General features: G+C 29.1%; 1 protein-coding gene across 2 annotated transcripts; it reads left to right on the top strand.

Annotated features, from left to right (window-relative positions):
• Positions 1–1,147: 1,147 nt before the first annotated feature.
• Positions 1,148–23,001, top strand: LOC135925635 (X-ray repair cross-complementing protein 5-like). 2 transcript variants are annotated; one of them, XM_065461012.1, is made up of 19 exons: positions 1,148–1,206; positions 1,250–1,366; positions 1,408–1,482; positions 1,525–1,572; positions 1,818–1,872; positions 2,765–2,876; positions 3,826–3,904; positions 8,296–8,424; positions 8,846–8,922; positions 9,923–10,006; positions 10,503–10,605; positions 11,531–11,642; positions 13,553–13,641; positions 14,197–14,325; positions 19,350–19,470; positions 20,094–20,186; positions 21,004–21,221; positions 21,658–21,729; positions 22,364–23,001. In XM_065461012.1, exons 2-19 carry the CDS (start codon positions 1,313–1,315, stop codon positions 22,490–22,492), a joined length of 1,779 nt encoding a protein of 592 aa, XP_065317084.1. In that variant the 5' UTR covers positions 1,148–1,206; positions 1,250–1,312; the 3' UTR covers positions 22,493–23,001. The 2 variants fall into 2 exon arrangements, with proteins under 2 accessions (XP_065317084.1, XP_065317085.1); XM_065461013.1 differs by lacking the exons at positions 1,148–1,206; positions 1,250–1,366; positions 1,408–1,482; ... (1 more) ...; positions 1,818–1,872; positions 2,765–2,876 and adding exons at positions 3,212–3,377; positions 3,480–3,549 and having other exon boundaries at positions 22,364–22,998.
• The last annotated feature ends 73 nt before the right edge of the window (positions 23,002–23,074 follow it).

Raw genomic sequence — 23,074 nt, 5'->3', positions numbered from 1 at the left:
ACTTTTTATCTATTAAACCAATTTCTCCTCAAAATCTGGTCATCAAGGATTGAATTGATCATTTAGTATCTTTTAATAAACTTTATAAATATATAAATAGATGAGTAATTAATTATAAGCATGTTTAACATTCAGATAATAAGGATAATAATTTATGAAATATTATCATGTAAAATGGATATCTAATGGTAAAATTAGATGTTAGTATTAATTATTTATTGTAATTTACATTATATTTTTGAATTATCATGTTTGGTTGGACTAGGCCAGAAAATAACTTTCATATAAACTACTGTAGTTCGAAAACAATTATAGATACAACTTTGATTCAAATTTTATGTTAAATATTATAGGACAGGACTACATATTGATATTAAATTTATATTGATATATTATTATTAAATGTTTATTTAAGTTGAAGCTACTAGTTATGTTTAAGTAAGGCCCTAAAGCTACAGCTACTGAAAAAGTATCGCCATATAGTAGCGCTAACAACATTATAGCTTATAGACACAATTGAACAATATTAATTAAACAGAATTTAAAGGAAATAAAAAATTATTTTTATTAATTAATATTTAGAAATTATATTGCATTTATTATATAAGATAAAAAAATCAATTAAACAACCCATATTAATAATAGTAATTTACAAGAATAAATAATTATATACAAATACAAAATAATACAATTATATATTATTCTTATCTAAAATTCTATAGTAAGTTAGTTTCATTAAAAATATTAATATTCTAATTATATAATTGCTTATGAAGTTGCATAAGAATGATCTAAAGTAAGTAAATTAATAATAATCCTATATTTTGCTGCCAAAAAATATTTCATAAATGTAAGTTTTAGAATTTTTGATAATATTTAGTCAAAAATATATCTAGCATTATAAAAAAACTACTGATCAATACTTTTGGAATACATTCAGTACACCAAGATTCCCCTGCTTTCACAGTTAGTGGGATTAGCGTCGAAGTGTTCAAAAATAATGTAAAATTATTATATTTATATATGTATACTAAATTCGTATTAATTGAAAGCAGGCAAATGCAGCATTGGTAAATTGTTAAAAAAATTATCATTAGCTGCACTCATGCATTTGAAGCAGCTGTGAATCGATTTTTTTTTGAAATGGACCAAATCAAAACTTGGAGAAATATTTTAGATGAAAATGATTATTACGATATAGAAAATGTAAATTATTAATAATGAATAGACTCTATATGCCTATTATTAGCTTGAAGACGAATCTTATAATCAAAGAGATGGGATATGTTTTTTACTTGATGTTCAACCACATATGTTCCAAACAAAGGATGATGCTAAATCATCACCCATTTACAAATCTCTTAAGGTTTTTTTTAAAATATGTTACATGTTCATTATAAGATATAGGCCATAAGAGATTGGATGCTGTGTGATATCATATCTAATGAAAAAAATTTAGTTTGTCTAATATTGTTCCACTCAGTAATTATCCTTAAAATTATCATGTAATACTATTCATTTCAGGAAAAAACTAAGAACTCTAATAATTTTAAACACATATTCATTTATCAGGTTAATTTTTTTTAAAATTTACTACTCAATTCAAAAATTAAGTTTTTACTGTTGGAATGCAATGCTATATTAAATAGGATAAAATTATTTATTGTAATGATTATAATATTAAATATACATATCACTGAATATATAAGTGAAATTTTTAAAAAATATATTGATTATGACAAGAGTTATAACATAGGTTTTGTTTTTAAAATTTAAAACTTTATCATATTATATAATTCATTTATTTTTTATTCAAGGAGTTTGATCATTTAGGGGCAGAAAGTATTAAGAAGATAGAAAAATTTATGAAAGGTATAATTTTTTTATTAAGTGGAAGCAAATGATAAAAATATATATTATATTATGTATATTTTTTTTATAAAATAATTATAAATATTTTTTTTAACCTTGAAAATTTTTTTATAGGATTTATACTAACTCGAGATGAAGAGTTTATAAAATATTTATTGCTTAAAACCTTATTAATATGGCTATCTGGATTTTTTTTTATTATTATGTAGCTTTAAAAAAAACATGTATAAAAGTTTTAGTTCCTTTAATATGCACTTGAGATATCAAGGATTTCTTGTTAATTTTTTATAATTTATCTTTTTAATTTAATCAAATTGCTAGGGGAAAAAAATAGCTACAAATTTTTAAAATCACTATAAAGAATTTTGCCTCTGCCAATCAGCATCCACACCTGGGATGACCTTCTTTCTAATTCTTTTAATATATATTTAATCCCTTTTCTAGTTCATTATTTTTTTTACTCATTAATTTTATTCCCTCACTTACACATTTTTTACATTATTTTCAAAATTCATAGTCATCATCTTTATATACTTTTTTAAAAATATTTATAACTAATCCATCATATTATAATCTATGGTAAATTGTTTTTTCAATTTTAATAATTTTTTGGGAAATCTTAAAATTGTTATTATTAAATTAGCTTTACAAAATAATTATCTTATCAGATTGATGAATGTTTTTAAAAATACATTTTATAAATATCATTGAGATAAATAAGTTACAACTGAGTTTAAAATTTGAGTCTGTACCAATCCTAGAATGCTTGATTTTTATAATGAGTCTGTACCAATCCTATGAATGCTTGATTTTTATAATATATGTTATCCGGGTTAAAAACCTCATTTAATTAAATAATATATAAAATCTGGTTTATTTTTTCAATTTTTAGATATTGAAAAAGAAATTATCAATTTCCCATTTGGTCACCATAATAAAGACAACAATTATCAAGCCTCTATAGCTGAAAGCCTCTGGATATGCTCTAATCAGTTTATACATAGGTTTATTTTTAAAGAAAAATATGCTACTGGCACAATATATGATGGAAAAATACATTATGTATTCTTCTCACATGAAGATCTCCTCCCACTATTCCTAATCCCTCTGACCAACATCATCATAACATCGACCACATGCTACTTCAAACCTAAATATATTATATATTTTCCAGCAATTAGATAATTCATGTGACATTTATAAAGCAACCTCATATTCACTACTACAGAATGTAATAAAAATGGAATCACTCACCTCATTACCATCATTTTCAATTTATTGCAAAACATTTAAGAATGATATCTGTCACACCATCTTCATCCTTTGTGAGTGTCTCACTCAAGTAAAAGGCAGATGGTGTTCATTAGCCAATAAAGTTTTTTCAACATTAAAATTTCATAGAAAAAACTGTAATGAAGGCATGAGTGGAGTGGATGTCTACATCATAGATTGGTTTATTTGGTTGAATTATATCGAATTGATTTGTAGCATGGAAAAATAGCAACGTAACAATATTTCTTATACTAATTTTACCTAAATGAATGTGTGGCTTCTTTATAGATTAATATGCGTACTTAAAAAATATATTAAATTATTCATATTTAAAGCGCGTGTGGTCAAAGGTTTGATGGTAGAATAGAAATAGAATATTTAGGAAGACAAGGGATGACATTTTATGTAAATGAACGAAAAAAGTACCATTGATGCCATATAGAATAAGGACAAAAAAAAATCTACAAGGAAAAAGTCAGAATATTTATGTGTAAAATACTAAATCACCCCCCCCCCCCCCCTCCCTTACCCTCTTTTCCTCTTTTTTTGGGATAAACTGATCATTTAAATGTAATGAGAGTAGTATTTTTTGACCTAATTAAATGAAATAGAAATGTCTTCATTTAATTTTTTCTCAACCTACAACAATATATATTTTTTTTTAAATTTTTATCGAATTAGCAAATATAAAATGGGACCGAAGAAGATATACATATTCACTTGTCAAGACAATCCACATTCAGATGATCCTCATCTAAGGGTATATTATTTGTTTTTAGAACTTGATTTATTTGTCATTTAAAATTTCACTTTTAATTATTTATTTTTTCTCATAAACTATCCCAAGAATGATGTATTTATCCTTAATAGAATCTTTCTATATTCTTTTCTTTCAATTCCGATAGTAGATATTCTACACATGATAGAATCCATTTCCGGCAAAATGAGATTTTTTATTTCAAATTTAAAAAAACAACTTCTATCCTGTAAATTTGAGACAATTTGACAATGTGCTTTTTAGTCATTTTGAATTTATATTACGCCTATAAGATTTTTAAGCAATGTATAACTGGAGATAAGGAATATTTTCTGTATTTATATATAATTTTAGTAACTTATAGGTAGGGTTGGGAACAATATTAAAAATCCAAGATTAACAAAATATTGTATTGGTATTGGTTCAAAATATTGATATTGTGTTTAAAAAATATTTTCTATTTTTTGTATTGGTATTGGTTTAACAAATTAAAGAATAAAATAGTGATTTTAAAAAAACTTGTCTAAATATATATGGAATAGTCATTAAAAAACCTTAATTGTATTTTTAAATAAATACAATATATGGAAAATAACTATGAAGCAATATATAAAAAAAACCGAGCCTTGATATTTTTCCTTTTTGAATTCTGAAAAAGATATGAAATTGAAAAATTTTGATTTAATCAATAATTTTCACAAATCATTTTACTAAGCCAATCAAATAAAAAATAAATAAACAGCATGATTTTCAACTTTTATTCAACTCAAACAAATTAGTAATAGTATATAAAGAAAAATAATATATATTTTTGAAATTCTCTATGCGCATTCATTTCTTTAGGCACAGGCGTGCTAGGATAGTCAGTTAATCTAGTGGACAACGTTGATTTGTTAAAACATAACGCCCTTCTGAGAATATCCTTTCAGGGCTAGTCGAGGGAATTGCCAGATAATCTTTTAGCAATTTTTGATAATATAAGGATATATATACCAAATGGTGTCATTTTCCACCTTTCAAGGGGATTTGTATCTTTGGGAAATGGGGGCTTCATCAATATATTTATTCATTTCAAATCGATACCAATATATTTATATAATCAATATTTCATTTTTATATACTTTAATTGAGTAACATGGGTTTGGAGAAATTTTTTAAAAAAATTGATATTTTATTAAATACATTTTTAAAAAAGATGTATGAAAAAAATATAATAAATAAAAAGGAAGGGTCAGAATTTAAGGAATTAGGATTGACTAAATTTTTGGTTAAAAGACAGCTCGATATAAAGGCAGTTAAGGCAAGATCGGAAGGGGATCTGATGCCTAGTCCTCCCATCTTGGTAGGAAGGGTGGCTTGTATCCACGCTAATTCATGGAATTTTAGATTAAGGATACTTTCAATTAGGACTTTAATCCCATTTTCATAAATGCCTAAGGAAGTGGGAAATTTAAAAATAGGAGTAGAGCGGAGCGCGTAAAGAATTTTTCGGATATTGAAGAAATTTTTCAGAAAAAAAAGGCTTTATGAGAGGGGAGAAGGGAAAATAGGTCAGCCAACACATTAAGGGTTTCGAGTGTAGATTGTAGGAAGGATGATATGGCTGTGTGTCCACCAACGGCTGTGAAGCTGTTGTTCATCTAACGAGAATACACTTAGAAACCCAGCCAACCAACGAATCTTTAGTCAAAATCGACTTCAACAATGCTTATAACACTCTTTCTCGGAATTCCTTTCTGAGCGCATCGAGTATTCTCTTTCCTGGTTACACTAAATTCTTTTATTCATGCTATAACAGCCTTCCACTCTCCAATTTGATACCTATAAAATTCCTTCGATTGAGGGCATACAACAGGGAGATCCTCTAGGTTCTTTATTTTTCTGTTTTGGGATCAATGAAATTGTTAAATCTATTAACGAGGCATGTTCATTATCATTGCATGCATGGTACATCGATGATGGAATCCTTTGTGGTCCAAACGACGAAATAAATAAAGCTGTAATGATAATCAAGGATGCAGGGCTATCCATTGGTCTATCAATCAACCATGAAAAATCAGAATTCATTCCAATTAATTCATCTGAAAACAATTTTCATAATTTCAAACAGATTACTCTGGAGGAATTATCTCACTTAGGTGCTCCCGTTGGTGGACACACAGCCATATCATCCTACCTACAATCTACACTCGAAACCCTTAATGTGTTGACTGACCTATTTTCCCTTCTCCTCTCTCATAAAGCCTTTTTTCTCCTGAAAAATTTCTTCAATATCCCAAAAATTCTTTACGCGCTCCGCTCTACCCCTATTTTTAAATTTCCCACTTCCTTAGGCATTTATGAAAATGGGATTAAAGTCCTAATTGAAAGTATCCTTAATCTAAAATTCCATGAATTAGCGTGGACACAAGCCACCCTTCCTACCAAGATGGGAGGACTAGGCATCATATCCCCTTCCGATCTTGCCTTAACTGCCTTTATATCGAGCTGTCTTTTAACCAAAAATTTAGTCAATCCTAATTCCTTAAATTCTGACCCTTCCTTTGATAGTGCCATCATTGAATTGAAATCTCGATTCATTGCCGACCACCCAATTCCAGAAACGAACAAGCAGAAGGACTGGGATAAACCCATTATTGCAAGCTGCGTCGAATCTCTCCTTTCCAGTATGCAATCATTGGACCGTCCCTATTCTCCTCTCTGCTTAATGGTTCTGGACATGAGTTTCTCGAAGCCATTCCATCCGCGAACTTACAATTACAATTGACCCAAAATGAGCTAACTCATGCTATAGGCATCCGTTTAAATTGCTTAGTAACCCAACCCCACATCTGTGCCGGCTGCAGTTCTGCTGTTTTGAGTAATGGAAGGCATAGTCTACATTGTCGTTCATGTAAAGGCCGCATCGTTAGACATAACATTTGCAATTCTATAATTCTTAGAGCTCTGAGATCCGCTCAAATTCCTTCTATTCTCGAACCCTCTGGTCTTTTCAGATCTGTTGGGAAACGCCCTGACGGGATCTCTCAAATTCCCTGGAAGCGAGGTCAATTCTTGGTCTGGGATTACTCTTGTATTGATCCATTGGCTCCTTCCAATCAATCCCTTAACATTCTGGAGAACAAGGAGCTTCTAAAAATTGCAAAATATTCAGAGATATCCCAAGATCACTTATTCATTCCCATCATTTCCACTACCTTGACTACCTTTGGGAATCGTGCTCTTTCTTTCTTCAAGGAACTTGGATCGCTAATCCGCAAACTAACTGATGAACCTCGTGAAGGCTTCTTCTTAAGACAGACTCGCAATAGCAATTCACAGGGCCAATTACATCAGCTTCTTTGGCAGCCTCATCTCACATGATGATTAGAATATATTTTATATAATTTTAATCGCGTAATGTTAAATTTGATTTAAATCAATATTTTTTTTAAAATAAAGTATAGTTTATATTAATAATAAAAAACATTATAATGTTTGTATTTGGCTCTATATTATAGCCACAAAATTATTATTTTATTTATTTCTTTGTAACAGTCATTCATATGTTTGATATTAATAAATTTAATTTACCAATAAATAAAAAAGCATTTCAAAATTTTATAGCAAATTTATCTAAAAATCATAGAATAGGTATTCTACACAAATTAGAATAAATTTCCATTTTTAAAGATATTTGGGAAATGTCCACCGAAAAAAAAGATGATTAAAAGTTGAAAAAATACCACGTTTGCCGGAATGAATTCCATTGATACTATCATATATTTTTAGTTTATTCCATATTCCCTATCGATAAATTTTATCCTTAAATAAAGATCGTATCAGCTGATATTGATGATCGACATCGATATCGGTAAGATCGGATCGGCCTATGAAAATTATTTTATCCACCCCACCTCTACAAATTACGTAAATTTACGTTAACCTTAACATAGTTTTTTTCTCGATTAATGTTCATTACGAGCATAGTTGTTAAAAGATACCTTTTAAATGGATCTAGATACAGATACATCGTCTAAAATAATATCTAGATACAGATATTTTAATCAAAAATCTATCTAGATACAGATACAGATACCACATTTTTATATCTAGATACAGGATCTAGATATTTCATTTAACAACTCTGATTACGAGATATGGGTTCCATATAGGTGTTTGGAATCCTTCAATATTAATCCATTTTTATTTGAAAAGCAATTTTTTTTAAATTTGCGTAATCTTGACCGGAAATATATTTTCGTACTGTGAGGCTTATACCACGCTGGAATTATTTTTAAGTCAAATCATATTTTTTTTTTCAAACTTAAAAAATCGTCCCCAGTAAATGATTTAAAATTGAGAAATCCAAAATCCCCATCCATTATAATTTCTTTATTTTTTTTAAAAATTAGAAACAAGCGATTCAACGAGCAAGGGACGCTAACGAATCGGATATCGACATTCAGCTGATAGGCTTCTCCGATTCACCCGACGGGAAAGGAACTGCTTCCGATACTTTTGATATGTCCAAATTTTACAAAGTTTTTTAAAAATAATTATATATTATATAAATTAGCTTATTTGATCAGTATTTGTTTTGGTTTTGTTTGGAATTCAATAAAATTTAATTAGCTATATATTATTTTTCTCCTTTTTAATATAATTATCTATCCATCGCATTTTATTTGATATTTTTACATTTTCAAGACTGAGTAGTTAAGCTAACCTTTCAGCGCATCTTTTTAACTTAATACAATGCGGGGTTTTTTAAGACTTGAAAAATAAATATTGAATATTTTCAGTTATATTTTACATAATTTTAAATGACATGTTGTTTTTTTATAAACCGTACCAAAAAAAGGAGTGTTTTAGCTGCTTTCAGCAATAAAAAAATTAAGCTTATGACGAGAACTAAGACATAGTATTAAAAAATATTTTTTTAATATACACATTTATTAATAGGAACTCTTAACCCTGAACGATGAGGAAGTCGAAAATTATCCCACGTCCGAAGAATTGCTGGACGAATTAGAGTCTAGGTATTATAGAGATGCACCGATACGTCAATCAGTCAGTCGTTATCGGTCGATACTTTAAATGTTAACCGATACATTCATCCATTAAGCCATGAATTTATAAGAAAATACAAATTTTTAAAATTTTTTCTGCGGAATTTAACTTTCATTATTACGTACGCAAAAATAAATTACGACTACAAACGTAATTCGTTAAAATTTGAAATACATTTTTTTTTATGGATTGGAGGCTGTAGGAAAAATCTCACTATATTTTAGATATTTTGATTATATTTTATTTTGAGGCATTTTCCTTCCTGGAGGAGATAGGAAGAAAAATTTATCTCACGGGCAACCCTAAAGAATATTATTTATATCATACTTTAAAGTATTTACTTACATTTTTTTTTTAAAGAATCAAACTTTAAGTGCAGAATGTTATTAAACATGTTACATTCTATTAGTGATACAAAATGGCTCCATTGAGCCGATTTTTTAAAAAACGGCTAACTCAACATTTTAATCAGAAAAAAAGTATCGCCTAAACCTCGAGATTTCGCTAATAGATGTCTAAACCTTTGTGCTATCCATGAGCAAAATCTTTCAGGGCATGCGTAATCTGGACAAAATATTAAGTTTGCCCATTATCAAAAATCGGCTCAGGCCGCATTCAAAATGGACACTGATCCGTTTTTTACATCCGCTTCTTCAAAAGTCAATCTCATTAAAAATGATATACATGTTCACAGTGCGTCCGTTCCGACACCTTCCGTCTAAACGGGTCAGGTATCCGGCAAATTTTGTAGAGTTATAACAGTTACTTATAATTTTTTTTAAAAATGAACATAAATATATACCATTTTTAATGAGATTGACTTTTGACGGAACGGATGTAAAAAAATGGATCCGTCTCCACTTTGAATGCAGCCTCAGGTGGAGTTTTTTGCATTAACTTATATAATCCTGATATGCCGTGTTAAAACTAATTAATACTATATTGTAACCAATTGTTTTCTTTTATAAGGTTGCGAATAAGAGATTATCGAAAGCGAGCCGTTTCGAAATTACCGTTTAATATCGGGCCTACTACTATTGTCGCCGTTTCATTGTATTATTTATATTAATTATTGATATGCAATATACATATATATAAATCTCATAGCCCATTTATTTTATAACTACGTTTTAGGTAAGGTATTATTTTTCTTTATTAATTATTTTAACGATAAATTTCTTTATAATATTCTAATAATTCTTAACTTATCATCATGATTGACATGGAGGGATTATCATGAATTTGATGAAAGAGAAATTAATGTCATTAAAAAAAATATCTCTATTGATGAAACAGAGAATCTAAAAGGAGTATTTTTTTAAAAAAAATGTTTCTAAATAAATTTATAGGTGGGCGTCTCTCAAGAAACATTATCTGGAAAATAGATGACATTTTAATTCAACCATGCACAAAAATGATAAATTTGGGTCGGCTTAGATTTCTTTAGCTCTTCCCTCCTCCCCAATAAGAAAATTACTAACCTTTAAAAAAGAAAGTATCTTGTCTGCAATTAACTATGTAATCTTTTTAACTTTGAAAAAAAAACTAGATATGCCTTGGTATCTTCTACTAAAATTCCTGCACCCATAAAATTAGACAAAGACACTCTGGAGGAAATAAGAAAAGACTATGCAAAAGTGGAAGACAAAGAGGTCCGTAATATTTCTTACATCTAGTGTTTAAATTGCCTAGCATTGACCGACCCCAATACGGCTTAGAACCTCGAATGTTACCAAGTCGAAGATTGAGACGAATATTTTAGGATAAAAACTTTGCTAAGCCGTTTAAGAGTTAGTGAAAGAGGCGTGTTTTTTGTTTCACCCACTTGATTGCTGCTAAAGCAAAACATTACCATGGTCGACAAATAACTGCATTAAAAAATAATAATTACTTAATTAAAATAAATGGCTCTTAAATATAATATCTACACCCATTTTTAAAACGTAAACGAAATAACCCTTAACCTTTATTAGAGATGAATAGTGGAAGGCGGAAAAAAATTAGGCATTAGACGGATAAGCAAACGGGTTAAAAAAAAAATTTTTTAAATAAAAGGCGCAGACCGTTAGCCCATAATTCTGGGATTTAACATTGGATAAAAGATAATTTTTTGGAAAACGAAGAAGAGCTCATTGAAGGTCAATCAAAGCCGAACCGCTCCACAATTCAAAAAAATAATTGTGGGAAGCGGAATTCAGATAGAGTTGATTAGGTAAATAATAAAACTACATTTCTTAGCTCGATCTGAATGCAGCCAGTCACTTAAAATAAAGTTTGATAAACTGTTTAGACTATCTTTATTGGTCTTAATTATTTAGAGTTGAAACCTAATAATATGACCACCTCTTCATGTTGATTAACTCGTCTCCCCCAAAAAAATTTCTCTGTATTTTGTCTCGGCGCGTGGCCATTTTGCCAACCTACCCTTATCGCCAGTTCTCCCCTGCTCTGAATATGTCCAACAGGCCGCGAATTTTTTCGTAACTAAATATTTAATATTATAAAATTGTATAGAAATGGATAAATAATTTAACGTTGTTTTGGAAATTATTAATATTATTTTTTTTAAAAAAAAAGGGCGTCTCGGCTATTGAAACGCCTAAAGAGAGGAGATATATGGAGTTCGGCGGCGGCAAAATCATATTCGACGTGGAGGAAATTAAAAATTTGAAAGATTTTGGACCCCCGGGTAAAAAAAATAAAATAAATATTCATTTATATTTTTAGTCTTTCTATTTCGCTGTTCTCTCTTATTGATGGCAGAAGGATGTTAGAGGAACAATATTATAGAATCTTTTCAATTTAGGCACTAAGATATTTAAAAAAAAAAATTAATTTTGTTATGTAAATGATTAATGATGCAAAATCGCCTCCATTTGAGACGATTCTTATTATTTCATCCAGAAAAAATATTACGCGAGCCTGAAGATTTTGCTCATAGATGGCACGGAGGTTTGGAAATTCTATTAGCGAAATGTAGAGTGCTGGCAATATTTTATCTGGCTAAAATATTGAGTTAGGCGGTTTTTAAAAATCGGGTCAAATAGAGTGATTTTGCGTCACTATACATTATAATTTAACGAGAATATTTTTTAAGTCCATAGTGTTTTTATTAGTCAAATTTGAGGAGTTTTCTAGTTAACGGGCTCAAGGAATTTAATGACTGCATGTCATTTCGATGTCAAAATCTTCTAATACACTAAGCAAATACAGGATTCTCATTAACACTCAGTTGTTATAGATTATAAAAAATTCTATCACCCCAACTTCATATAATATATTCGCTCATTCGTAATTTATATATTTCGAACCAAATAATTGTAATATGGAATATAAAAATATAAATTAATTTTTATAAAAAATGTTTAAAAATATAAGCGCTTCATAATTTACGTTCAATTCCATGCATCATTCATAAATAATCGTCATTTGAATTTAAAAATTAGTTTACACCCACTTTCGCCTATACAACAGCTATTATTCTATCAAGCATTGAATTTATGAGATCTCCTTATAGTTTCCATGAAATAGAATTTTATCTATCTTCCATAGTTTTCTTTCGCCCTAATAGTAAGGGCAGATTTTAAAATTAAAAAATTTTTCTTTAAATAATATTCCATAAAGTTTTAATTGGATTTTAAATCAGTAATTGATACTGGCAATCCGAAATATTAATCCTTCTATCAGATAATCATTTTTTATAGTCTATTTCGCAGCATGGTGTCGCGACTTGTTGGGGCGCACTCCCGCCATTAGAATAAGGAATGGATGATTGGGTAAAGAGATAATGTTTTTAAACGGCGTTTATTGTTACATTTATTAATGTCAAACTTCCGACACCTATCAAATTGATAAATCCTCTTATCATAATTCTCTGGATTTTTAATGGTTCGTTTTAAACAATCATGAACGGCGTTATCCTTATTTCTTATTACAATATTCCAAATATTACCATTGTTTACTACGAAACAGGGTTTATTTGTAAGAATAATGTCCCATTTTGTGAATTCTCCTTTGACATGTTGTAGCAGAAATCCGTTTTCCCTAACGCAAGAATGATTTTTCTTTAAAAGATTCTATCTTCCCTAGTTTAAGTCTAACAAGGTTTTTCTTTGGAATTTGTAAATTAATAAAAAAAGAAGGGGTTCTAGAAAATTTATCAATTATATCCCGAATAATTGTTCGACTAAATTTAAGCTCATGAAAAACTTTTCATTGAGAATTAGCTTGCTTATAAGAATCAATTATTTATTAAATCATTTTCCACGCGTCATTTATAAGAATATTATACGCGAGGGATTAATTAGAATAATTTTTTTTATAAGGTAATATTTACTATCTATATTAGATTAAAATAAAAATATTTGCTTTGAATTGAGTATTATTATATTTGTCTAAATTTGTTTTTAAAAATTGGGAAGAAACGAATATACACAAAGTTGGATCTTAGATATAAAATTTTATGTTGTATATACTTGAGTTCATCCAAATAAACAGGTATAATAAATAATATATGTTATGTTTCCAGCTTTTTTGAAAGTTAACGATAGTTTCCTTATGCATGGATACACTATAATTCGGTTTAAAATTGTTATTCAGGTATAACGCTAGTCGGTTTCAAGCCAGCGTCATTTATCAAACCCTATTGGTTCGTTAGACCATGTCACTTCATTTATCCAGATGATAGTGTAAAATTTTCAACTCACATTCATTTTCAAAATTAATTTTTTTTTTTTTATTAATCTCTTTAAAATAAGAAGTTAAAAGGCTATGTCCAAAATGTAAAAAGATTAAATTCACAAACTTTGCAAACTTTAATGAAAATAATTAAATAGGCTATTTTAAATATAAAAATAAAAACATGTCCAAAACATAATTCTAGAAAATATACAAATTTTAAAAATTTTAACATAACGATTTGATTAAAATTTGCGATCAAATTTTTGAAAGTTTATGAATTTAATTTTAACGAAATATTTTTTTGCTTAATTTAATATTCGAATTCTGTTGTCAAATCTCCTCATTCTCAAGACCCTAAAATCCGAAACAGATCAGTTTAGCTTTGAGGCAAATTTTTTTTTCTCCTCATAACATTGTTGGCAAGCCGATACTTTTTTGGTCAAAATCTATTAAGCCATTTTAGAGCAGGCTTAAAGTCAGCTCAAACGGAGAGATTTTCAACACTATTGATGAATACGATACTATTTATTATAATGTAACTGATTTCCAAAACAAAAAACTAGCGAATATACGGTAGTTCTAAATTACTCCGAGTCCTAATACTGAGATGCCTGGCAAAGGAAGTGGTTGCTATATGTTCGTTGATATCAAGAAAATATTCGGTCCCTCGCATGGTAGCACTTATTCCTCAGGTTATATATATTTTTTTTTTAAAGAGAATAATTCTTAAAGAAAATAAAAATAAGAATTAAAGTTTAAAAATAAAAATAAAGTTTATTTAAAAAAAGAAAGAAGTAAAAAAAAATGCGAAGTTTTTTTTATTTTCTAACCAAATTAGACTGGGTTCAAACTACCCCGTGAAAATTTTTGTATATTTTTTCTCGCTTTTTTTTTTGCATCGTAAAATAATTTTTATATTAGTTGTCCGACCCAGCCCATTATAATTTTTTTAAGGAAGGAAAAAACACATAAAGTTGCATGTTTACGCTTTTTGATATATTTGCGATATTCAGGCCCGACCCTCTAAAAATATTTTGCACAAGTTGCCAGTCCCATAATTACCGGAAAAGTGTACAGAGAGGCAATGCAAAATAATGTTTTTAAATGCCTAATAAAATTAACTATTCTCTAGGGATATAATGTTATATAAATTACTGAGGAGTATGAGTTTCTTATAATTTAATGTTATTTTTGGTTAATGCCAGGTTTAATTGATTTATATTTTAAAAAAATTTAATTAATACTTAACCCCTCACATACCAAAAAATACAAGTAAAATTAAAAAAATCTTTTTGGGGAGATTCATATTCTCAAAAGCAATGGAATAGAAAGAAAAAAATAATATATATTTCACTTTTCAGTAGACCAAGGAGAGAAAAACTAGCCCATTGTCGGATCATTAGTTGTAAAATATGAGTATTATTATATATTTTTGCTATGAATCGATGGCTTTAACTGTATATATATTCACTGTGTTCCAATTGAACTGATGCCCTTTTTGTTTTAGCAATAAATCTATCAATTCTAAGATTGAGAGAGGGATTCGATGTTTTCTGCAAATTTCATCAAATCCTATTCACAAGGCTTAAAGTAATGTACGAGGTTTGAACAAACAAAATTCAACTCTCCAACATGTAAAAAGTAATTTTTTTATAATAATAAATCTTACATTTAAGCAGGCGATAATAAAAAATAAATAAAATTGTTTTCAGTAAAAAATGAATGACTTGAGTTTAATTAAAATAAGGCAATAAAAATACTACCGAGCCAAAATGTTTTTGAAGGAATTTCCTAACTGCAAAAATTGATGCTACCAGAAGCAGAAAAGGCGGTATGGTAGTGGTAGATCACGCACAGCTTGTAGTATAGGGAATGTTATTTAAAACACTCATATTGAGCCAAGAAGGCCGATTTGGTATACATTCGTCAACAATCCTGATAAACTGGTGTTTTACAAGCCATAATGCATCGGATTATCCACAAAGATATGCAGCTGTGATTGTGTAAAATCAATGAATATCGAAAGCGCCTTAGACCATATATTCAAGCTAATGGCAGGCATTTTAAACATCAGCTTTGAAGTACAACATTTGACTCAAATTAATTAAAAAATGATGATGTTTTCATGTTTTTGTCGAATTGTATAAATATTAAAATAAAATATAAAAAAGTTTTTTTTACATGTTGAAAAGTATTAATTTTATTTATTCAACTTTGAATGTGTTTAATCTTGCTGTTGATATAATTTGATGAGATTTGCAGAGAATAATGATAAGTCGTCTCTCTCCATAAAATTTTATTGAGTTATTTTTAGAATTGACAGATGTGTTGCTAGAACAAAAAGAGGTTTCAGTTAATTAAAATAATGTAATTTTATGATAAATGAGGCCTTCCCTCACTTTTATGAGTTAGTGATGATTTCATGAATATGGGAAATAAAATTGGAGCAGTACATCTGGTAAGGATACAATTATTATTTTGGAGCTTGCTAATCTGGACGAGATGAAACCACTAATTGATAAGGCTATGGGTGTAATTATTTTTTCTATAATGTTTTTTTATTATGGATTCATATAAGCTTTTAAAGGTTCAGGATATTTAAAAATAGCCGTTGACTGTAAAGCATAGAGGATATTCGGTATATTGAAGAAATTTTTAATTAAAAAGGAAGATTTATGTGTGGGAAGCTGTATGAGTAGCTCCTCCATAATGATAAAATTAGAAGTAGCTTGGGAAAAGGCTTCAACCGCCAAGTAACCTCCAACTGGTGAGCCAAAATGTGTTAATTCTTTGGCCTTAAGCTCTTTAAAGGCGTGACATTAGGGAGATTAGGTGAGTTGGCAGAATTCTGTTTTGTCGACGTTTAGGAGAAGGTCTTTGTCTGGCCCATCCGTTTGTAAAATTTCTAAGGCTTTGGCTATTTCTTCTAGACTACCGCTTATAATCTCGTCATATATGTACCAGAGATGAAGATCTAATCGGCAGCTGTTTTTTTTAACTAGATTGTCTATTCCTAGACAGAATAAAATTCGAGCTTAGGGGATCACCCTGTTGAATTTCTTCTCAATAAGAAAGCCTATATTAACTATATTGTAAGATGGAGGGATTCGCATAGCAATTTAAAATGTAACTGGGGATTTTAGGAAGGCAGATCGTTTCATTATGTTGTATGCATTGCTAAAATCAATTTTAAGGCCGAAGAACTAACATATCTTGGATCATCAGTTAGAGGTTACGTATCGGTTGAAACCTTTTTCCAAGCTACTTCTAATAATTTAAACAATATGAAAGAGCTACTCATACAGCTTCCCACACATAAATCTTCCTTTTTAATTAAAAACTTCTACCGAAGATTCTCATAGTGTTACGGTAAACGGCCATTTTTAACATCCTGAACCTTTAAAAGCATATGAATCCATAATAAAAACATTATGGAAAAATAACTAATCTCAAATTTAACTCCAATTCATGGCATCAAGCCACTCTTTCCTAGGATAAAGGAGGTATAGGATTACTCGATTATTTGTTTCGTCTCGTCCATATTGGCAAGCTCCAAAACAATAACTGAACACCTATCCTTGCCAGATGCGCCGCTGCGGTGATGAATGCCAACCTCCAGCCTTCCATGAAAGGATTGGGATAATTTAATGATTAAGGTCCGTTGATTACCTCTTTTCGACCCTGCTATGTGAAGATCATGCCTTATTAGCCTCTCTCAACCAAGGTTCTGGATATGAATACCTAGACGTCATTCCCTTTAAAAGTCTTGAGCTCGATCTGTCAAACCAAAAATTCAGCTTTGCAGTGCCCATTTGCTTAAATGTGATTGCCTCATTCTCATATGAGTGTGCCAAGTGCAAGAAGCCAGTAAGTCAAACTGGCCGTCATTGCCTCCATTGCATCTAGCAGTGGACGTTCAATCCGACATAACAGATGCAATGCTCTCATAAAACGGACTTTACAGTCCGCTGGTTTTCCTGCCATTTTAGAATCTCCAGGTCTCTTTACTGATCGGAGACGACCCGATGGAATTACACAAATTCCTTGGGAGAAAAGCCGATTTCCAGGATGTGATTTCTCTTGCGCTGACCCCCTCCCACCTTCCAACATCAATAAGGACATTTTAAAATACACAAGATTTTAAAACGAACAAAAATATGAATATTCCTGATGAATATAATTTCGTACCAGTTGTTATTACAACCTTAACATCCTTTTTAAGACAGGCTCTTAACCTAATTAAAAAGCTTGGCAGAGCCTTAAGAACTAAATCAGGAGACCCAAAAGAAGGTGTCTACTTAAGTCAACGCATAGAAATTCAGATTATAAAATCTAATTAATTTCATATATTTCATGGGTGTTCATTCCCTGAGCAGTCGGAATAACCTAGATCTTTTTCCTCTTCCCTTAATTATTTAGAATTTATTTTTCTGCTTTCTCATATAATCATTTGTATTAATTTTAATTGTTAAATTATATTTTTTTAAAATACCTTTATGTCCAACAAGAATTACTTATATTTTATTGTAATTATATTATTTTTTTTATTTATTAAAAGTTTTTAAGAAGAAATAAAGATTTTTGTAAAATTTAAAAAATATGTCATTTTTTTTACCATCATTATTCATATAAGTTGTTATTTAAAATAAGTACGTATTAATAATAAATAATACATTTTTTTATTTTAATAATTCCATAGAAAAAAAAATAAATTAATGTCATATAATTCCTGATAAATATTTAATTTGGCTAAATTTAAGATCTTTTAAAATATCTGATTATTTATTCTTCTTTTTAAACAAACACGTAAAAGAGTTTTATATATGTCATACGGGGATTCTGAATCTCGTGGGGATTCGGAATCTCTTTACCGAGGGCGATTTAAAAATTTTTTAAACTCGATTTAACCGGAAATGTATTCTAGTATGTGTAGAGTATTTACCCTATTTCCAATTTTGCCACGAACTTTAGAACTACTTCTAATTTATACTAATTTTTATATGGATTTTTCATTATAAATTTAAAAAAATACTAAAAATGTCTATGGCTGAAATCAGTTGAAATTTATAGGATAAATACTCTGCACATGATAGAATACATTTCCGGTTAAATCGAAATTTAAAATTTTTTAAATCGCCCCTCGGTAAAGTTTAAAATCAAGAGATTCCGAATCCCCCATACGATATATATTTAAACATTACGATTTTTTATTTACATTTATTTTTAAGAAAGACATAATAATGGGTCAATCTTAGGCCATCCATTTTTCTTCCCTTTTTAGAATTTCTTATATATAGCTATCTGAATAGAATAAGATTTTTAGACAAAAATAAGAATGTGTGCCATCTTTAAACCTATTTTTAAAGGTATCATTACCCTTATATCATATGGAAATTATTTATAGTTAAAAAAAAGACAAGTTTCCTGGCTGTTTTTCTGAATACAACTCCCTATGCGAGATTAAGAACAAAAAATTAAGACTAGCTTAGGACCAGTGTTGTTAAAAAGCCCTATTATGATTTTAGCCAAAATAATATTATGTTAAAGCCTCAAGATTTAGCAAAATAGAGGTTTCCACTGCCAGCTATGAGAATAAAATCTCCATGCTTACATAATATTCTAAAAATCTCCGAATCGGGCTTTTTAACAACATCACTAAGGACACCAGTCCTTAGGGTTTTAATTAATTCTATTATTTTCATTTTTTGGCTAATAGCTTGAAGATTTAAACTCAGAAGGTCTTCAAATGGAACCCCCTGGTTTCCACGTGAAGTATCTGCCCTACGCCGAAGATTTTAGGAAACTCTCTTACCCGGACAATTCGAAATACGAAATAAGTTTTTCTATTTTATTTTTATTTAAAAATTTTCAATTAAGTTTTTTTTAAAAAAAAAATTGAGCTCGTTGGAAATGCTTTAAAAAAAATTGAAACACTCTCTGAATCAAAGATAGACCGACAGTAGTTGGTCGCTACCCCCGCCCCAAAATGACAATTAGGGCTTCGTTTATAGTAAGCGCGAATTATCACGATATCCTCAAGAGAAGCTTGATTTATAAAATGCGATTATTTAGAAATTGCTTGAACGATAACCCTGTATTTCGCGCTTACCATAAAGGAGTGTCCTAACCCTCACAAAATTTTGATAAACTACGAATTTATATATATAAATTTGATATTTTGCCGTTTTATAAGATAAAACTTGTAATTGATTTATGGTCTTGCCTGGCCACTTTATTACGAGTTACAATAAAGTGGCCACTTTACTGCTAATTTGTCTTCCAATCATTCTGCATATATGTAAAAATAGTAAGTTTGGAGGGAATAAATAACGCAACGCATATGATACATCAAAACCTAAAAAAAATAAGAAAAAGAGCTCAGACCTAGAATACCATAAGACATACGCGTGCCACATTATTTCACGCTATAAACATTTATTGATTTTTTTAATTTGACAAGGCGAAAAAGTGGCTTCCGCGTCTTTAGAAAAAGCGAAAGAAATAGTTCGACGCCTGAAATTTACTTACAGCGTTACGAATTTCGAAAACCCAGGTTATATATTAATACGCGCATCATTTTTCTTCAGTGTAGTATACGTTACCCCTCATTCACAGTTAAGCGTATTTTGTATAATTTGCCACGAATTAGCGCTGACTATGAATGAGGGGGGTAATCAGGGTAAAGCTTCTCCATAATCCGTTACACATCTTTTGGAATTAGTAATTATTTTATTTGGTAAACTTTTTTTAAAATAATTTTACGCAATGCTATAAAATAAAATTCTCGAAGATAATGGGTCTTTTTATAATTAAATGTGCATAAATTATCACATTATAACTATCCTAAGCCCCCGGGAAGTTTTATGGGATAAGCTACACTTGAGAGATGATAGTTAATCCAAAAAAACTAGATAATGTATTTATGTTAAATGATTTTTATTTTTTTTGGAAACAGAAACGCATTTTCTAAGAGCTTATATATCACGATTATTTGAAAACAAATTTCTTTTATACTAATACTTAAATATTAAAATCAAACAAATAGTATTCATTTATTGCATGTTAAATTTATATTTAATAATATTTTTTAAAAAAAGGAAATATTTAGGCCAATTTTGCTTATATTTTTTGGCACTCTTTTTAATAAATGTTATGAAAATTTTGTATAATAATTTTTTAAAATCAATTTAGGGTTAGAGATTTAATGTGTTATAAAAATCTATAGTAGCTTCTAAGATATATGTTTCACACGGCCCTTTTATGTGTTAATTTATAAATTTTAACTTTACTTCCTTGTCTAATTAATCCTTTGCTCATTCTGTGCTAACGCTTCAATTTATAAAATTTTATTTCTCAAATCATCATTAAAGTACTACAAAGGCATTATAGAGTTTTAGAAGCTTTGGCCTTGGATAGACCATCCATAAAAGCGGTCGATAAAAAGCACGCTTTCGTAGATTCGACCCTGCCAAATTTTAAGATCATAGAGGAAAGATTGGCTAAACCCGTGGCCGAGTTCAAAAAGATTTTAAATTTGCCAACGTCGCAATCCGAAGATGAAGAAACAGAGTCGGCTGGCTCTTCAAAGGTTTTATGCCATGCAATAACCACATTTACATTACATATTTATCTTAAAAAGGCTTCATAAACCAAATATGTTATGGTTAAGGCTTGATGTGAGTTAGGTCTGAGATATTTAATTAGGTTAATACAGCTACCATTTTAATAATGAAGATCGCATGATCTTTTGTGTTTATCATTTAATCCCATCCCATATTTGCCAGGTTCAGGCCTATCACACATACCAGTATTAGTGGTTGGGGCTCATTTTTGGCGCCAAAGTAACCAACTGATGATATTTATTTATTAGAGTATACCGAACAAGTTTATTAAAATTAGGTTCTTCTATGCAGAGCATAGCATAATATAAATTTGTGGTTAATGTATGTGTCATGGTGAATTCGATATTTTTAAAACAAATAAATATCCTTCTACTATAATACTAACTTTCAATTATTTTTTAGCGCAAACAGAAAGTCGAATTGGATATTAAGAAGGATCTCAGCCATATCAGGCAATGTTACGAAAATAACGAAGTATTAATATTTTATAGTAATTAATTTAAAAAAAAAATGTAATTCTTATTCTTTCTAAATTACTATCGACAAGTTTAGGTGTTTGTTATGACATGAGACAACTAAATTTTTACTTAAATGTTTATACACTCTTTTAATTTTGGCGTCTACCTGAAATCTTAAGAATTGTGGTTTTATTACTATAAATATTATTTTTTTATTTACTAATCAGCTGATTTAAAAAAATTCCCTATTTGTTAAAGTCCGATCTGCAAAATCAGCCATAAATAAGAGTGAAAAGGAAATTTAATAGTTTCTTTAACGATTATTCTTATCGGGTCGAGCCTCAAGGTTATAGAAAAAAAAATTGATTTAGGCCTTATTGCTTTGGTAAGTTAAGCCCATCCCCTCCCGAACCAATCCATAAAATACAAAAAACTAATACATTTTTGAACCAGTTTCGCAAATTACTGATGCATCTATTCTTCTTGATCTTCTATTTCACCTATATGTATATCCCATTTTATTTCCATTTTAAAGAAAAAGGATCTTAGACTTAAAATTCAAGATATAATATTTTAATGAATTTATATGTTGAATGATTGGCTTTATCCTTTTAGTAACAACACTTATTTATATGTTTATAACGAATTAGTTTCCAAAAATGACGATACCAATTCTCAAAGAATACTGTTCTCTGCTCAAAATTCAAAAATCTTCTGGGAACAAGGCCAGTTTCGTCAAGACCCTGAATACATATTTTCAAAAATATGATAAAAAATAATTTAGTTAGTCAATATATTAATAATAATCGATTATAAAGTTAATCAAAATTTGTTATTTAGTCAATTTATCTGTAGATGATAAAAAAAAATCAAATAGTCATATATTATTTTTAGCTTATATCGATTAGGAAGAGAAAAAAAAATTAGCCCCACACTACCTACTATCAAGGGCAGTTTTTTTTAAAAAAGAATTTTTAAATGTTGAGAATAATTTCATAATTTTGTAGTTATTTCGATTTTAAAAAGACAAATATTTTGTCTGCCTGACTTTACACCACATGAGGGTTAATCAATCTCCGTGTGGATTAAATTGTCATGTTTCGTTTCCAATCATCTGAATAGGCTTAAATAATGCACGATTAATACTGCATATACACACTTGTTTAAAAATATATTTATATTATTATTTTTTTAACTAACGTTTTCCAAATATTATAATACAGTTTTATTTTACAAATATTATTATGGCATTATTTTATGTTATACAACAAAAAATATAAAGTTCTGTCTATTTACTACCTCAGTTAATTTTCGCAAATTTTTTTACAGATTATATTATCGTATAGAATAAAACATAATAA

Source organism: Gordionus sp. m RMFG-2023, chromosome 3 (genome assembly GCF_954871325.1).
Source record: "Gordionus sp. m RMFG-2023 chromosome 3, tfGorSpeb1-WG-v2, whole genome shotgun sequence".
NCBI lineage: Eukaryota > Metazoa > Nematomorpha > Gordioida > Chordodea > Parachordodidae > Gordionus > Gordionus sp. m RMFG-2023.
This window is presented reverse-complemented; position numbering and strand designations above follow the sequence as displayed.

Coding starts and splice junctions, on each gene's coding strand:
- LOC135925635 (XM_065461012.1), top strand. CDS start 1,313: ATGTTCCAAACAAAGGATGATGCTAAATCATCACCCATTTACAAATCT. Junction 11,643..13,552: donor GAAAGATTTTGGACCCCCGG/GTAAAAAAAATA, acceptor ATTGTTATTCAG/GTATAACGCTAGTCGGTTTC. Junction 14,326..19,349: donor TGGTAGCACTTATTCCTCAG/GTTATATATATT, acceptor TTTGGCTAATAG/CTTGAAGATTTAAACTCAGA.